Raw genomic sequence first — 16,332 nt, 5'->3', positions numbered from 1 at the left:
ACTTCTTTTTAAATTTCTTCCTCTTTTTTTCCAGATAGTTCCTATTATCATTAAATTTTTAATCTTTCTCTTTGACTCCTCTTTCTTATCTCCAGTAACAGTTAATCGACTTGGCAACCTAAACAAGAAGCCTGGACCCATGAGAAGGAGTGTCACACCAGATACCAAGACAAGTATTAACTTAGTTTAAGTCTATCTTAATACTACTCTGTTCTAACAGCGTAAGATAAAACCAAGTTCCTTCCTGACGTAAAGTGTCTATTAAGTATACAGGAAACAAAGAAAGTATTTATTAAATTTAACCAGCAGGAAAGCATTACTTCTAAGTAAAGCAATCTAAAAGGGATCACAGTGCACAAATGTTTGCTTTTACTACGTATCAGTAAGATTTTCTTCCAGTTTATAAGTCAGACTAAAATATAAAGTCGCAGATTTCTGAGGGCACAAGCATTTATTCATAACACATAATGTTACAGAAGGCCAGCTGTGGTGTGATATAGAGAATACTAGAATTAAAGTCAAAAGTCTGTTTAAATTCCTTGTCTAAGTTCCAGCCATGTTGGAGTAATGGGTACTGGACTGGACCTCCTGCCATAAACTACCATAAAAGTGGACCAACAGATGAGGCAACCATTTTCAGGAGGTGGCCAAATAGCATGTGCAAGACTATTCCTGGGTTTCTACCTGGAGTTCACTTCCTGACCATGTCAGAGAGCTGGAGTCTGAGCAGACACAAAATCCCACCGAGCTAAGAAGGCAGAGACCAGAGCTTGAGGATGCTGAAGTGGCTTGAATCTGCAGAGCAGGGCACTGGATAGGAGGGAGGTGTGCAGAGTTGGGCCCCAGAAGTCCATGTGGGGTCCCTAACAGTTTGTAGCTGAGAGCTAGGCTATATATACATACGGTGAGATCACCTGAGGCTTACCAGGTAACAGCTACTAAGGGGCTGAGAAGAGAACTAACTACTGGTGCTAGGGAAAGAGCTGTCCTGAGGACGCTAGAGTTTGGCCTTGCCAGAGTAGAGAGATTGCCTTAACACCTTATTAATACCTCTAGCATTTAGCTGAGACACCACAGAAAAGCTATGTCTTAGGAGTTAGACTCATCCTAACAAAACCTAAAACCAAGAACTGACAAGATCTGCAAGACGAACAGAATTTGGAGGCTAGGTCCTGACAAATTAGAAGTGCTTGGGAAATGCTTTGGTCTTCCTTCAGGTCCTTGCTAATAAAGCAAAAAGCCAAGACCACACAAGTTCAGTGTAATCTGCCAATAACTGAACTGCTTGCTGAAATAAGAATCAACATTCTTCTGCAGAAAATAAACAAATCTAGAGTCTCTACAATGTATTATCTACAATATTTGGTGTCAAATAAAAAATTACTACTCATACAAAGAAACAAGAAAATGTCAGGGAAAAAAGTGGTCGATAGAAACTGAACCCAAGATCATTCAGATACTGGACAAAGACTTTCAAGCAGCTATTATAACTATTTCAAAGAGATAAAGAAAAAATACGTTCAAAATGAGTAAACAGATAATCTCAGCAGAAAACTGGGAACTACACAAAAGCATCAAATGCAAATTCTAGACCTGAAAAGTAATGAATTGAAAACTTCACTTGGTAGATTTAACAGCAGACTGAAGTCAGATCATTAAAGACAATGCAATCTGAAAAACAGAGAAAAAAATGGAAGAAAAATAGACAGCCTCAAGGACTGTGGGACAAAATCAAATGGTCTAATATATATGTAATTGGAGTCCCAGAAGGAAAAGAGAGTGAGAATAGGGCCAAGAAAAGTATTGTAAGAAATACATATTTTTAAAAACTTCCCAAATTTAATGTAAAACATTTGCCTACCAATCCAGAAATCAACAAACCCCAAGAATGATAAATATAAAAGAAACACACCTAGGCACACAGCACAACTGCTGAAACCAAAGATAAGGAGAAACTCCGTGGAGGAAAAGAATGGACACGTTATACATAAAGGAATGAGTAAGAACAGGTGCTAACATCTCATGAGACACAACAGAGACCAGGAGAGAACGGGCTGTATCTTTAAAGTGCTGAAAGAAGTTTAATCTCTAACAGTTACTTATACCTCTTGGACAAATCGCTACTACTCTTAGGTGTCCTTGTATCTGAAATGAGAATGATACCTGCCACACATTGTTAAGTATCAAATGAGATGAAACAGGTAAACTTCTCCAGAATTGTGAAGTACTGTTCAAATGGTTGAGTATCATTATTATACATATATAGGTACAAACTCACATAGGTCTATGTACTCAAAAGGATAGAAAAGTGGCAAAACAACATCAACCTTATTTGGTCTTGAAATAAAAACTACTGATGCCCAATTCAGCCTGTCAGCCAAGGATGAAACCTGTCTTCTAGTAGGAGGGGTGAGATCTTGAGAGAAGAAAATTCAGCATAAAAGATTAAGTAAAATCCCACTTGATAATTAAGAACAACTCTTTTTAGTATAGCTACATTATTTGAAATGCTAAAAATTCCCAAAATATCAGATATATTCGTAAGAAAAAAATGCATTATTCATGCTACCACTTAACTTCCAAATGTATCTATAATTAAGAGTTGACTATAATTTGCTGTTTAAGTAGCCTCATCCCCTTAAAATTATTCAAGATTAGTAAGTCCTAAAAAGTGGCCATCTATTCAGGTTGCAATGTGAGTCCATCCTTCTATTAATTACTTACTTGACTAGTGAGACCTAACTTTTAGCATGACTGGCTGGCTGCAATGATAGCCTCCTGGTCTCTAACTGCACCCCCATGGGCTATGACATAGGATTATATTAGCTATGGCAAAGCAATTTTGCCAAAGCAAGGCTTCCATTTGACAATGTATAAAAATGTAACCAAAGGTAGTTTTAAGGAAAATATTTGTCCAATTTAAGTAGGTATATAACATGTGTTGTTAAACTTGATGATCATCAGAATCACCTATAGAGATTTTTCAAGAATATTCCCAGGTAATTCTTTTTTTTTTATGGCAGTACTGGGGATTGAACCCAGGGGACTTGTGCATGCTAAGCATGTGCTCTATACCCACCCCCAACCCTCCCCAGGTAATTCTGATGAGCAGCCAGGTCTGGTCTAAATTAGCAGACAAATAAAACCACATACATACACACTCATTCTCTCTCTCTTTCTCCCATTCTCTCTTTCTTACCAGCTTCTGAGAAGAAGAAAGAGCTCATTCTAATGAGAAATTCCTATTTTTTGCTTCTCATAATTTAAACTAAAATTTGGTATGGTCAGCCTTGATAACGAACTCTAAGACAATAAAAAGCCAGGTTACCTGGAACATCTCATTGATTCCTTCTCCAGTTTGAGCAGAAGTTTCAAAGTACAGGAATCCTCTGCTTTCAGCCCAAAGACGCCCTTCACTTTCATCCACACAGCGGTGCTTGGTACAGTCAATCTGAAATAGAAAGCTGGGGTTGAGGGGAGGGAGGATTCCAACTTGTCCCACTAGAATAGGCCCGGTGAGGTCTCTGTCAATCCTCTGCTGAGGCAAAAACTATCCTTAAGCGAACCCCAGCACTAGTATATAAAATGGCCAGGACCAAGAAAGATTTAAAAATTGCTAATATTGAATGTGGACTGATTTTCTGTGGCAAAACAACAAGGGCCTGCTAGCAGCATTTTCCCTCGAGAAAACTGCTGCCACTCAGCTCTGTGAAAGTTGGCTTCACGACGTTTGCCACGCTCGAGGGCCATGGTCTGCTTTACATACTTTCCCATGATCCACACTTCACCTAACTGCTTCCTCTCCTCCAACCAGGTCAGAGTATGATTATTAGAATCACCCTCCTGCTCAGTCACCAATATGCATCCCCAAGTACGGCACCCCCCAAAAAAGGATAAAAATACCGACACACCAGGTTTTGTTTTTCATCTGTTTTTGTTTTAGGGACATATGTTTTGAAAAGCTGTTGATTCCTATATACTACAGATTACAGAATTTTTTTCTTTTTATTTGTTCCCCAAAACTCAGAGCTACACTCTTCCCACAAGGAACCTAGAAAGTTGAGCAATTACCTTGTTGGCACACACCGCAAACACAATATTTTCCATGTTTCCATGAGGTCCAAGATCTTGCTTCATTTCTGCCAGCCATGCATCAAGGGCTTCAAAGGAATCTTTCTGCCCAACATCATAGACCAGTATCACACCCTGTGTGTCCTTGTAAAACTCATTACGAACCTTTACATAAAAGAACAGATGCACAAAATGTAAGTTCTGTGATTTTATAAAAGTATATATCGCAGCCATTAACTTAGCAAAGTGTGCTCTTTTGTGTATTTGTAGTGTTTACTATTATATCTCTATATGAACTACTGGTCTTTAGAGGGCTTTTTTAAAAAATAAAATCAAAGTAACATGATAAAAAAAACTATTAGTATAGAAGGACTTGTAATGCAAGTTACAGCCTCCTGCCCCACTCCTCCTCACCTCCAGTTCTACTCACTAGAAGCAATCAGTCTTTAATTGTTTTAGTTGGTCTTAAAAGAACACAAATTATCTAAAGTTCTTCTTAGGAAGAACTAGGAAGGTGAGTGAACAACTAAAAAGAACTTAAGGCAAAAATGACACAAGTATCAGCAAGAAGTACAGCCATCTATAGATCACATCCCAAAGCTGGCTTCCCCCAGGACGCTAGGTAGAACTTCCCTATGACTCTTGGGTCTCCACACCAGCTTAAGAACTCCAAGCTCTGAGGGTCTGTGTGATGTAGTGGAAAAGAGAATAGGCTCTGGAGTCACATCTGGGTTCACACTTACTTACTAGTTGTGTGATCTTGGGCAAGTCACTTAACCTCTCTGCATCTCAGTTTCCTCATCTGTAAAATGGGGATAATACTACTTACTTCACAGGGTTATTATGAGGATCAAATGAGATAATGAAGGCAGAACACCAAAATGGTGCCTGGAAAACAATGTGTATTAGCACCTTCTCCCTTCTTTCCTTGCATTCATTCTCTGATTGGCCTCCTTTGGCAACTCACCTCTGGGGTGTATCTTCAATTCTGGGAAGAGGTGGCATGAAGTAGAGGGCACATGAAAGTGGCAGAGGCACCAAAGTGACAGGTTTGGTGGATGAGGAACAATGTTGAGAGATTGGGGGTTTCAGGCCAAAATTCCAGTAAGAATCTTGACATGGACCCTGTATTATACATTCCTTTTAGAAAATTCCAGTAAGTATTCAGACTCACACTAGATATGTAGGAAGAATGAAGACTTCTCTCACACGTCTGGCAGGAAGTATCTACACGTTTCTGAACATAGATAGATACCTGGACCAAAAATGTAAGTGCCTCTTAATTTACTGAAACATAAGAAGCTATCCCCTAAAATCAAACCAACAAAATCAGAACAAATTTAACGTGGCGCAGACCAGGAAGGCATCTTCTCCCCTCAGCACTCACGGCCCTTAGCCCCTCTGCAGTGGTAAAAATCCCAACTCTTGCTGTCTTGGCTCTCACACACCACGTTCTCCACATTCTTAAATGATTTCTCTGACGCCTCTTCCCTCCACTGCTCCCACTCCAGTCTGCCACCACAATCCCCCAAATCCTGTCCTGGGCCCCTGTCCCTTCTTTTTTCTTCCTTCCTCCAAGCTCAGCAGAACCAACCACTCACACAGTTTCAACTATGCTCCAATGTGAGTCCTCTCACCTGCACTTCCAGACGCGCATTTCCGGTTAGCTCTGGATTCTCCCAGCTGAATGTTCTGTTGGAATCTCAAATTCAATATGCACAACAGTTTATTTATAAATGCCCCTCAATTTATTCCTCCCTAAACTTTTCCTTCTCTTGAACTTCTAGTGATGAAAGTCGCATGCCCTTCTCTGAGTCATTCAGGCTGAAAGCCTGGCATTAGCCTTTGCTGCTCTCTTGTCCCAGAGAAGCCACCTCTGCCATGTTTCTTGCACTGTCACTTCCTTTCCATTTTCATTGCCAACATTATCTTATCTCTTGACTGCATGACTGTAAGAGTCTTCTAAGCAATCTCCTTAGCAACATTATACACTGTGCACATGTACCTTTTTAAAGCCCTGGCTCAAAAATTAGTGCTTCCCTACTACCCACTCTCCAAAGTTCAAATTCTTTTTTTAACTGATAGTGACAGTTTCAGATCAGTCCTCCACCAATTTCCCAGTCTTAACCCCCTCCTGTCCCCTGTACTTCAAGCTGGATAAGCTCTCATTCCCTAAGCCTGCTCTATGACTTCTTTACTCCATCTGGAAACACATCTCTTTATCTTTAATTTTCCAAGGTCTAGCTGTAACACCGTATCTTTTATATAGCTTTTTTGCCCTCTTCCTCATGTCTAATCCCCTACACCTGCAGAACAGAATGCAGTCTCCCTAGCCCCTGGACTATCACAGCTTTTGTACTTCTAACAGTGCTCACATCACCTCCTGTCTAGTTTCATAGTTAGTAGCACATCCCACTGTCTTCCCCACTAGACTGTGAGCAGCATGAAGGCACACATCATCTTTGTGTCCCCCGCCGGGCTGAGCAGATATAAGAATCTGAGACATATTTGTTTAATTAAATGGCTAAATATTCTATAGCAGAGAACAGAAGTAAAGCCAAAGGGGAAAAGAAAGAATTTCAAAATGCAGATCATGCTGTCCAGAGGGAGTTTTGTGTGTAAAAAGAGAAATAAGCTCAATGGATTCTGTTTCAAGCGCCTCAAGTTCAAGTTTGGGTTCCTCAACTAGCTACCTATGTCACCTTGAGTAAGACTTTATTACCTCAAATGTTAGTTTCCTTGTCTGTAAAATGGAAAGATTAAAGTAGATGCTCAACGGTCCTCCACAGTTCTATTATTATCTCCCCAAACAGCCTTCTAATGCTAGTCCTGGAAGACTTGCTGCATCCAAAGTTTAATTAAATAGGATGCTAAAGGAACTGTGATTATTTAATTTTTAAAGCAGAGGTGTAGCTTTCTAGGTTAGAGAAAGCTGTTAGTTTAATATTACTCAGGCCTCAGAAAGTTTTTATCGACCCACGACTCATCCCAGTAGACTCCAGAATTCAGTTTTGTGCACCAGTGGAAGCAAGACTCATGGTAAGATACAGGCCCTGCCATTCCCTCAGGAGTCCCCTCCCTGACACTTTCCTCTGAGACTGCTGTCTGACACACTAAGTACACTGTCTTTTCTCAGCAGGCCCAGGACTGGTGACAGTGGAAGCTTCAATGGAGGACAGGCTACGGTTTCAGGAAGCCAGGGACCGTGAGAGTGGCCGTGGGTACTTCACTAGGTGTGTGCTGAGCAAAGGTGTACTCTGGTCAGTTTAGGGTTTAGAAGGAAGATGATGCCTTTGGCCTTGTCAAAAAGGAGGGTTTGAGCCACAGACAGCAAATATTTGACAGAAAAGGAGAGATTAATACTATTTTTGGAGAAAAGGTACTTTAGAAGTGGTGATTTCAGGGAACTTTTAAAATTATACTTCTATTTTTGTGAGCTGCTGAAAAAAGCCATTGCAATTTTGGGGTTCCAATAACAAGAGTCTAGTGTCTCATGATAGAAAATAACAGAACACTCAGTGTTTTTCATTAGTTAGGCAACATCTGGAGTGTTGTGTCCAGTTTTCAACTCCCATCAGCTAACTCCCTGCCAGCTAACTGGCAGTGATCCACAAAGCATGCTGATAGGTCTATCTGTGGCAGGAATAAAAAATGTTTTACCTGGAAAGGAGCAGGTTAACAAGTATTAGAAAGGCTCTCTTGTAGGAGCACAGACTCAGCCTATGTTGCTTCAAAAAAAAAGGCCAGGGCAAAAGTCAAAGGAAGGCAGCCTTCCTAAGAGAGAAGTTGTTAATCTATAAAGGATTAAGTTGTGAAGCAGTGAGACCCCATCATTAAAGATATTCATTCTCCAAACTCTCACAGTCCGTACCACTCAAAACTTTTCCATGTATTACACTGTCCCTGGATTCCTACCAACCTACATAACTCTTACTTATCCATCAACACTCAGTTTAAATGCAGTTTCCTTCAACAGGACTTCCTGACCTTCCAGATAAGCTAGGTCTGGGTATTAAGTCCCAAGTATTCTGTCATTTGTCTAACATGTGTCTTCTCTGACATATTTATGTGCCAGGAAAACAGGGGCTGTGTATTTCCAGCATGCAGCACAGAAACTGGCATTCTCTTATCTGGTGAATGAATGATGGCCATCAATCAGGAATGCTGCAGAAAAAAATCTTACAATGGCAGAGGTCTGGACCACATTAATTCTCAGGCGTCTTCTAACTCTCCATCGACATGACTTTGGTGTAATATAAGACTTGTGTTTGTTAGCATTTCTGGTAGAATCTGTGTCAAATTTGGGTTCACCTAGAGCCTCCATGCCTTTTTCATTGACAATATTCTATACTTGTGAAATTGATTTAATCCACTTCAAAGTTTCACATTTAAAAGGAATTTATTTTACCTAAATATTTGGGTACAGTCACAAGATGGAAGATTTCGTAGCCATTAAAAGTTATGTTTTCCTCTATTCTCCCCACTAAGTACAAGTAAAAATTCTGGACATTATATGTAAAACATACATAAGAAGACTGTGGAATGTGGAGAGAAGAAGGCATACAAGCTAGGGACCTGGGGCCCTGACACAGCAGTGAGTTTCCTGGTTTTCTCCTGCCTCATGTATCCAAGACTTGAAACTGCAGAAGTACAACTTGGAATTGCCAATAGGTGTCCAGCAAAAGCCTGTTCTCTTTAGTGAAGGATCAGGAAAAACAAAAAAGCTTCAGATGATAACCATTCTACTCCAGCCTGACCCCTCATAAGTCTGTCTCTCCATCCCCACTCACCCAAACAAAAGCTGAGTGGAAATTTTAGAAAAGTAAATTACTGAAAAATGCAATGACTGTAATAAAAAAGCTTAGTAGTTGGGCTCAAGAGCAGAATGGAGGAGACAGTGGGAAAAAAATCAGTGAAAAGCAAAATAATAAAATTACCTAATCTAAGTAACAGAGAGAAAATAAACTTTAAAAAAAGAAAAGAAAAGAAACAGAAAAAGAACAGAGCCTCAGGGCCCTGGGGGACTACAACAAGATCAGAGTCTGGGAAGGAGAGGAGAAACAGGGTGGGGCTGAAAAAGTACTCAAAGAACTAAGGGCTGAAAACTTTCCAAATTTGGCAAGAGATATAAACCTACAGATTCAAGAAAAAACCTACAGCTGAGAAAACCCCACACAGGAAAAACCCAAAGAAATCCATGCCAACATATAATAAATAAACCTTTAAAAACTAAAGACAAAGGAGAAAATCATGAAAGCAGCCAGAAGGAAAAAGGACACCTCTCTGAACTTAACTAAGTTAGCCTTCCCAATAAACATCCCTCTCCTTCAGAAATCCCACTCTTGCCCGAGAGCAGTGACATTACAGGGGACAACAGGCTCAGTGAGTACAAGAGCTGGCCTCAAAATAACTGCACAAACGATCAGGAAATCTACATAGGGAAAAGGAAAATTACCATAAGAGGAGAAATGATTCTCCTATAACATGAAATAAGCTGAAATTAGAGAAAGCAGCAAAGTAGGAAGTTTTCTGTGATATGTACTATTTTCCCGTGAAATACAATGTTTAAAAAACTGCTGCTTTCTTAATGCAGCACTGAAACAATTTTACAGCAGAGATTTTAAATTTAAGATGAAATGGACCTGATCTCATATAAAAAAAAGTATTTACAATGTTAAAAAAAAAAAAAGTGAGGGGAAAAACATTTCAAATTACAGCATATTTCTCATCGGAAACCATGAGGCCACAGGAAAGCAGCACGGTATTTTTCAAGTGTTGGAAAAAAAAGAAATATCAACCCCAAATCCTATAACCTCCAAAAAAATTCTTCAGGAACAAGGGGAAACATTCTCAGTCAAGGAGAACTAAAAGAATCTGTTGCCAGCAGACCTACAATAAAGAATGGCTGAAGGAGTTCTCCCAACAGAAGGGAAAGGATAAAGGAAGGACCCTGGAACACAATGAAGGATGAAGGAGCAGAGTAAGCAAAAGTGGGAGTGAATACAATATGCTTTCCTTCTCCCTTAAGTTTTCTAAATTATGTTTCACAGTTAAGTAAAAAGTAAACACTGTCAGCTGTGGTTCTATTGTATGTAGAGAAAATATTTAAGACAATTTTAAGTGGGAGACGGAAAAGGGATGTAAAAGGAGAAAAAGCTTCCACACTCCACTCAAGCTGTTGAAATGACAAGAGCAGTAGACGGCGATAACTCATGCAGCGTAATAACTAGAGCATCTGCTAATAAAGCTATGCGGAAAGATTTCTCAGAAACACTACAGACAAATCAAAATGGAACTCAAAAAGTGTTCAAGTGACCCACAGGAAGGCAGGGAAAAGAAAACAGAAATGAAAAACAGAAAACAAGGAAATAAAATAGTAGACCTAACATATCAATAATTACATAAAAGTGGTCTAAATATACCAATTAAAGGACAGAAATTGGCAGAACAGATTAAAAAAAATGATCCAACTATGTATTGTCTTATAAGAAAGTCACTTCAAATATGATATAAGCAGGCTGAAAGTGAAAGGAGAGAAGAAGATGTATCATGCAAACATCAACCAAAGGCAGGTAGAAATACCTATTTAACATCAGATAAAATAGACATTAGAACAAAGAAAATTACCAGAGACACAGGGGGACAGCATGTAATAATAAAATTATATAATTAGGACATAGTAATCCTAAATGTGTATGCACCAAACAAGAGAGTTGCAAAATATGCAAAGCAAAAATCGATAGAACTGAAAGAAAAAATAGACAAATTCACCATTTTAGTTGGAAACTTCAACAACCCTCTCTCAGCAATTGATAGAATAACTAAACTGAAAATCAGCAAGGACATAAAAGAATTCAACAATATCACTCACCAAGAGAATCCAATAAATAATTATAGAGCACTCCATCCAACAATAGCAGAATACACATTCTTCTCAAGTGCCCATGCAACATATATATACCAAGACAGATCCTGGGCCATGGGAAAAAAAAAAACCTCAATGAATTTAAAAGAACTGAAACCATACAGTGTGTTTTCTGATCACAAGGGAATCAAACTAGAAATCAATAACAGATGACAGGAACATTTCTAAACACTTGGAAACTAAACAACACACTTCTAAATAATCCACAGGTCAAACAGAAAGTCTCAAGGGAAATAAAAAAAAAAACCACACTGAATGAATGAAATGAAATATGAGTGAAAATGAAAATACAACATATCAAAATTTGTGGGACACAGCTAAGCAGTACTGAGGGGAATTTACAGTACTAAGTGCATACCTTAGAAAAGAAAGTCTCAAATCAATCATCTGAGCTTCCAACTCAAGAACCCAGAACAAGAAGAGCAAAATAATCCTGAAGCAAGTAGAAGGGAGGAAGGAAAGAAAAGAGCAGAAGTGAAATGGCCAAACTAGGGAAGACTGAAGAGCCTGCTTAGGGAAAATGGAAAACTAAGGAAGATAAAAGAAACAAGAATGGCCATGAGATTCATTCTGAGACCACTCAGGACTGCCAAGCAGATGAAAGGAAACTGAGTGAGACTGCTTTAGCTTCTTCCGGGGGTGGGACCACACACGCCTGAGCAGTGAACCGGAAAGATCGCTCTGGGACCTTGCTGCCAAAGAAGTCACATTACTGAATTCTTAAGGCTCAGGACGAATGTGATTATCTTTTCACAGTCTGGGCTAAGGTATAAAGTAAAAGCAACAGTCCTTAAAACTTCTTAAGTAAGTGTTTGAAACATTCGCAATAAAATTTCCCACTGCTACTTAAGGAGAGATCACAAAAGACCAACAGATAAATCCATCAAGTTAAGGCTCGGAAGGGAAGCCAAACACCCGCTGAATTTACCTGTTTTTACACATGACTTGAATATTGGTTGTTTCGATAATTTGGGATCTTTCCCTCAACCCATTGACAATACTGGATATAGGTTTTTTTTCAAAAAGGCTTTCTTACCTCATAGAAGAAGGGATGTCCAGCCATATCAAAGATGTTAACTTTGATTTCTCTGTCTCTGACTTGTACCCTGAAATGTTCAAACAGAAACAATCCCAAATGGTTGGTGCATTCATATTAATATCATGTATATCGCTTTTGAATTTCAACAGGTTACATGTATGAAATTTTAAAAAGGCTTTCTTAGTGCCTCTTCTTGATTCCAGATAATCATTACAACAAGAGCCAGCGACCTGGCAGGTAATCATGCCTCCTGTTTTAGGAACACTGAACTCACTTGGCATAAGCCACCCTTGTTTACCTTCATCTTACCTCAAGACACTTCATCAATGCCCTGCAACAAACAAATGGTAGCTATTACTGTGGCACTAACAAAAAATTGATTTGGGACAAGCAGGAGCAAGATAAAGGAAACCAAAATGTTTTATTTCACTCAGTAAGACATCTTAATTACTACTTCATGCTTGGTTACCATGCAGTACAATAAATAGTACAAATAAATGGTACAAAGATGTATATTATTAACAATGTTTGTTTAATTCTTGTACGATCTTCATTTGAGCAAGAGCAATAGTCAATTTGTTTTCAGAAATTTGAAAATAGAGAAAAGAACAAAAAGAGGAATAACAACCATTGACACCAGAATTAACTACTGTTAACATCAGAGCATACTTGCTTCTAGTTTTTTTTTTTTTAAAGAAAAATCACTTATTGGAAAATGAATGAATGAAACACTGTAAACAACTCAAACACTTGAAGGTTTAAAAGTTATCCCAAATCCTATCACTCAGGAAAAACCCTTCATTAATCTAGATGAATGTTACTTCAGACTTCTTTATATGCATAGATAAGATTGATAAACATAAATATTTTTATAAAAAGGAATTATATTATCTTAAAATAAAAATATAAAATTTACTTTTCATTGAATTTAACAAAAGAAAAAAAGAAACTGAAGTAAACTGGGAGGAATTATTGGGCTTTATATACAAATGTTCTTCACCACAGAAATATTATTTCCTAAAAGATTCCTCTAAGGTTAAGAATAGAGATTATTAACCATAAATTGACAGAGTAGAGTTGTTATGTTTTTTAAGGAACATGTTTCAGTTTAGACAGCTTTGTTAGGACTCCCTCCAACAGAACACAAGGACATCAGCACCTGCTCTCATTGTTTCTACACTACTTCCTGGTTTATTAATTATTATCACTAGTCTCTGCCCAAGTTTATAACATCCACTTTCTATTCTGAAACCAAAACTCCTACAGTTATTTTATATTACTTATATATTTAAATCTAACTAATCACTAATCATCTTATCAAGATTTCTTCATTCCTGAATTCTCTACCATATTTCATCAATTCTAAGATGTACATGTTTTCATTTTAACATCTGTGAAATTAGGATCCATCTTATAAAAGTCAGTGTGAGAACAGCAAAATAATAATAACAAAATAACAGCAAAATAATAACAGAGTTTGAGAGCATCTGGAGAAGATCTTGTATAACAGTTTATATTAGAAAATTTCACCTTAAAAATATAGCAGCTGAGAAGGGATGGAACTGAAGTTTATAAAATCCAGAAGTAAAACAAATATGTTCACACGTTGAAACTCAAAAGAGGTCAATTTAATTCAGAAGTCAGACAGAGGAAATTAACTTAAGAAAAATGACAATTCATTACCTCAATCCACTGCTTTCCTGAATTGTGGCCTGAAGACCACCTGCACTATAATTATAGAAAGGGGGGGGGGTGTTTTAAACGTAGAGTCTTGTGCTCCACCTCAGGTCCTGTGAATCAGAGTCTCAGTGGATGGATCTTAGGAATCTTCATTTTTACAAACTCTGCAAGTAATTCTTAAGCATATTGAAATCTGAAGGACGGAATGGGCATCTACTGTTTTGACTGCCCAAAAGAGTACCCCTCTTCTCCCAACTGAGGTTTAAATGGGTTCTTCCATCTTCTTTTTTGATGCTACTCTGCTTGCTTAACCGAGTGGGAAAGCAACAGTTAACTGAGCTGGGGAAAGGTACCTGCACTCACTTGGACAATCAAAACCTTCCCTGGGATTTTCAAATTTGGGTTTAGTTTTGGTAAGCCTGAGAGCTACTGGCAGCTGTGTACAGGGAGCCAAAAGCTAGAGAGAGAGAGAGAGAGAGAGATGTCATGAAATGATCGGGCTATATTCTGTCCCTGGTTCCAGCAATCTCTGAAACCCAGCTACATCCTTATAATTGGATAATGTGAATTGGTTAATATCCCTTTTTTAAATTTTTGGCTTGAGTCACGTTCCTGTCAGTCATATCCTCCTCCTCACCATGAGCAAAAAAAAAATTTCAACCAGAAACAGAATATAGTCAGTCCTCTGTATCCATGGGTTCTGTATCCATGGATTCAACCAAACTTGATCAAAAATATTCAGGAAAAAAAAAATTCCAGAAAGTTCCAAAAAGCAAAATTTGAATTGGCCACAAGGTAGCAAATATTTACAAAGTATTTACATTGTATTTACAACTATTTATATAGCATTTACATTGTATTAGGTATTATAAGTAATCTAGAGATGATTTAAAATGTCGAGAGGATATGCATTGCTTATATGCAAATACTATACCACTTCATATAAGGGACCTGAACTTCTACAGATCTTGGTATCCACAGAGGGTCCTAGAACCAATATCCCTTGGATAGTGAGGGATGACTATAGTCTGCTGAATAAACCACAATTCTATGGCAAAGCATGGTAACCCTCATTTCTTAGATGAATGAATCAGCTATTTCAAAAAACTGACTTAAATAGGATATCTTACATTATCATTGATGCAATCCGGCACCCTGAAGTATAGATACACCCCTGCCACTTTAGTCTACCTTCTTTGAATGTTGCCCTCATATTCTAATCGGCAAACTCCCTCTTTAGACATATCTGTCTTACCCAACAATAAGTATTTATTGAGCATTTACTGTGTATAAACACTGTACCAGGCACCTGGAGACAATCTATACTCCACACCCCTTCTTCATGGGGCTTATAGTCTAGCAGAGGACATTAAACGTATACAAATAAGAACGCAACACAATTTACGCTAAGATCTATGACTAGCAGAGAATCTTAATATTTCTGTCAACTAAAATGAGTCCTGACTGATAGAAGAGGTGTTCAGAAGGCCTTATGGGAACAGCAACACTTTACAACCTGAGGAGACTGACAGGTTGACAGGAGACTGACAGAGAGGAGGGGAAAGAACATTTCAGGTGGACAGAATGAATGATGGCACTGAGACAGGAAAGTATGATGACACAGGTTCAGTGTGGACAGAGAGTAAAGTGTGGAAAAGAAAATAATAAGAGAGGAGGGAGGGGTGGGCTGAGGCCAGAACAGTGAGTACCTGAAATTCCACCTGTGGGCATACATTGTCCACCCCAAGTCCACTCTTCAGCAGTGTGGCTTCCTGCTAATGTAGCCCTGTCTCCCCAAGCTCAACCCACCCTTGGTTCATCTCCGAAGAAATCCCCACTTACACCCAATTTCAAGATAGATCCATTTAGAAGGGTTCTGAATTTCTATATAATTTGCAAGCCCAAGGAAACAATAAATGTACTCACTTTGTGACTCCATAGTCAATTCCGATTGTTGCAAGGTATTTAGACACAAATCTTTTCTCACAGTATCGCTTTATAATACAGCTCTAAAAAGGTAAAAATACATGCTTTTAGTAAAAACACTCTAGGAACATATACAAAATAAGCGAATTTCTTCATTATGGTTTCTTCATTCATCACTATAAGGAAGCTTTTTCAGAAGCCAAAACTGTAAGATAGTGAAATGAATACTAAAGGTGAAGATTTTAAAGAAAAATTTTTTAAAATTCTTCCTCTAATACTAGATATGGGTATGTTTTTAGTTTAATTCTCAGTCCTTGTTCTCTTTTCTTTAATTCTTTCATTAATAACACCAAAACATCCGTCTAGCTTGCCCTTCCTCCAAGACCAGAGCCACATCTCCAAATACCTACTAGACTAATTTCTACTTAGCTGCCCCACTGTTCCTCAGATTTACCATGTCCAGAACATGAACTGGTGTTATACCTAAAAACAGCTCATCCTGCTGACATCCTAGTTCTGTTAATAATGCCCCCATTTTCCCAATTACAGAGGATTAAAACATTAAAGTCATGTTTGATTTGAGTCTTTTAAAATCTTCTTTTGAATGTTTCTTCCATCTTTCACCGCATTCCAGTTCCTACTTATACCACTGTGGTTTAGGTCTTCATCATCTACTCCCACACAACTCTTA

At 38.3% G+C, this 16,332-nt stretch overlaps 1 protein-coding gene across 2 annotated transcripts in view; it reads right to left on the bottom strand.

Moving 5' to 3' along the window:
• DNAJC27 (DnaJ heat shock protein family (Hsp40) member C27) overlaps positions 1–16,332 on the bottom strand; it is a 33,606-nt gene that overhangs the window by 8,919 nt on the left and 8,355 nt on the right. For both annotated transcript variants that reach the window (XM_010992952.3, XM_010992953.3), the window contains exons 2-5: positions 15,642–15,724; positions 12,033–12,102; positions 4,072–4,236; positions 3,329–3,451 (exon numbers count right to left, since the gene is read on the bottom strand). In XM_010992952.3, coding sequence (XP_010991254.1) covers positions 3,329–3,451; positions 4,072–4,236; positions 12,033–12,102; positions 15,642–15,724 — 441 coding nt within the window. The remainder of the gene's footprint in view (positions 1–3,328; positions 3,452–4,071; positions 4,237–12,032; positions 12,103–15,641; positions 15,725–16,332) is intronic.

The sequence above is a fragment of the Camelus dromedarius genome, chromosome 15 (genome assembly GCF_036321535.1).
Source record: "Camelus dromedarius isolate mCamDro1 chromosome 15, mCamDro1.pat, whole genome shotgun sequence".
NCBI lineage: Eukaryota > Metazoa > Chordata > Mammalia > Artiodactyla > Camelidae > Camelus > Camelus dromedarius.
The sequence above is the reverse complement of the archived record's forward strand: the minus strand, read 5'-3'. Positions and strand labels throughout refer to the sequence as shown.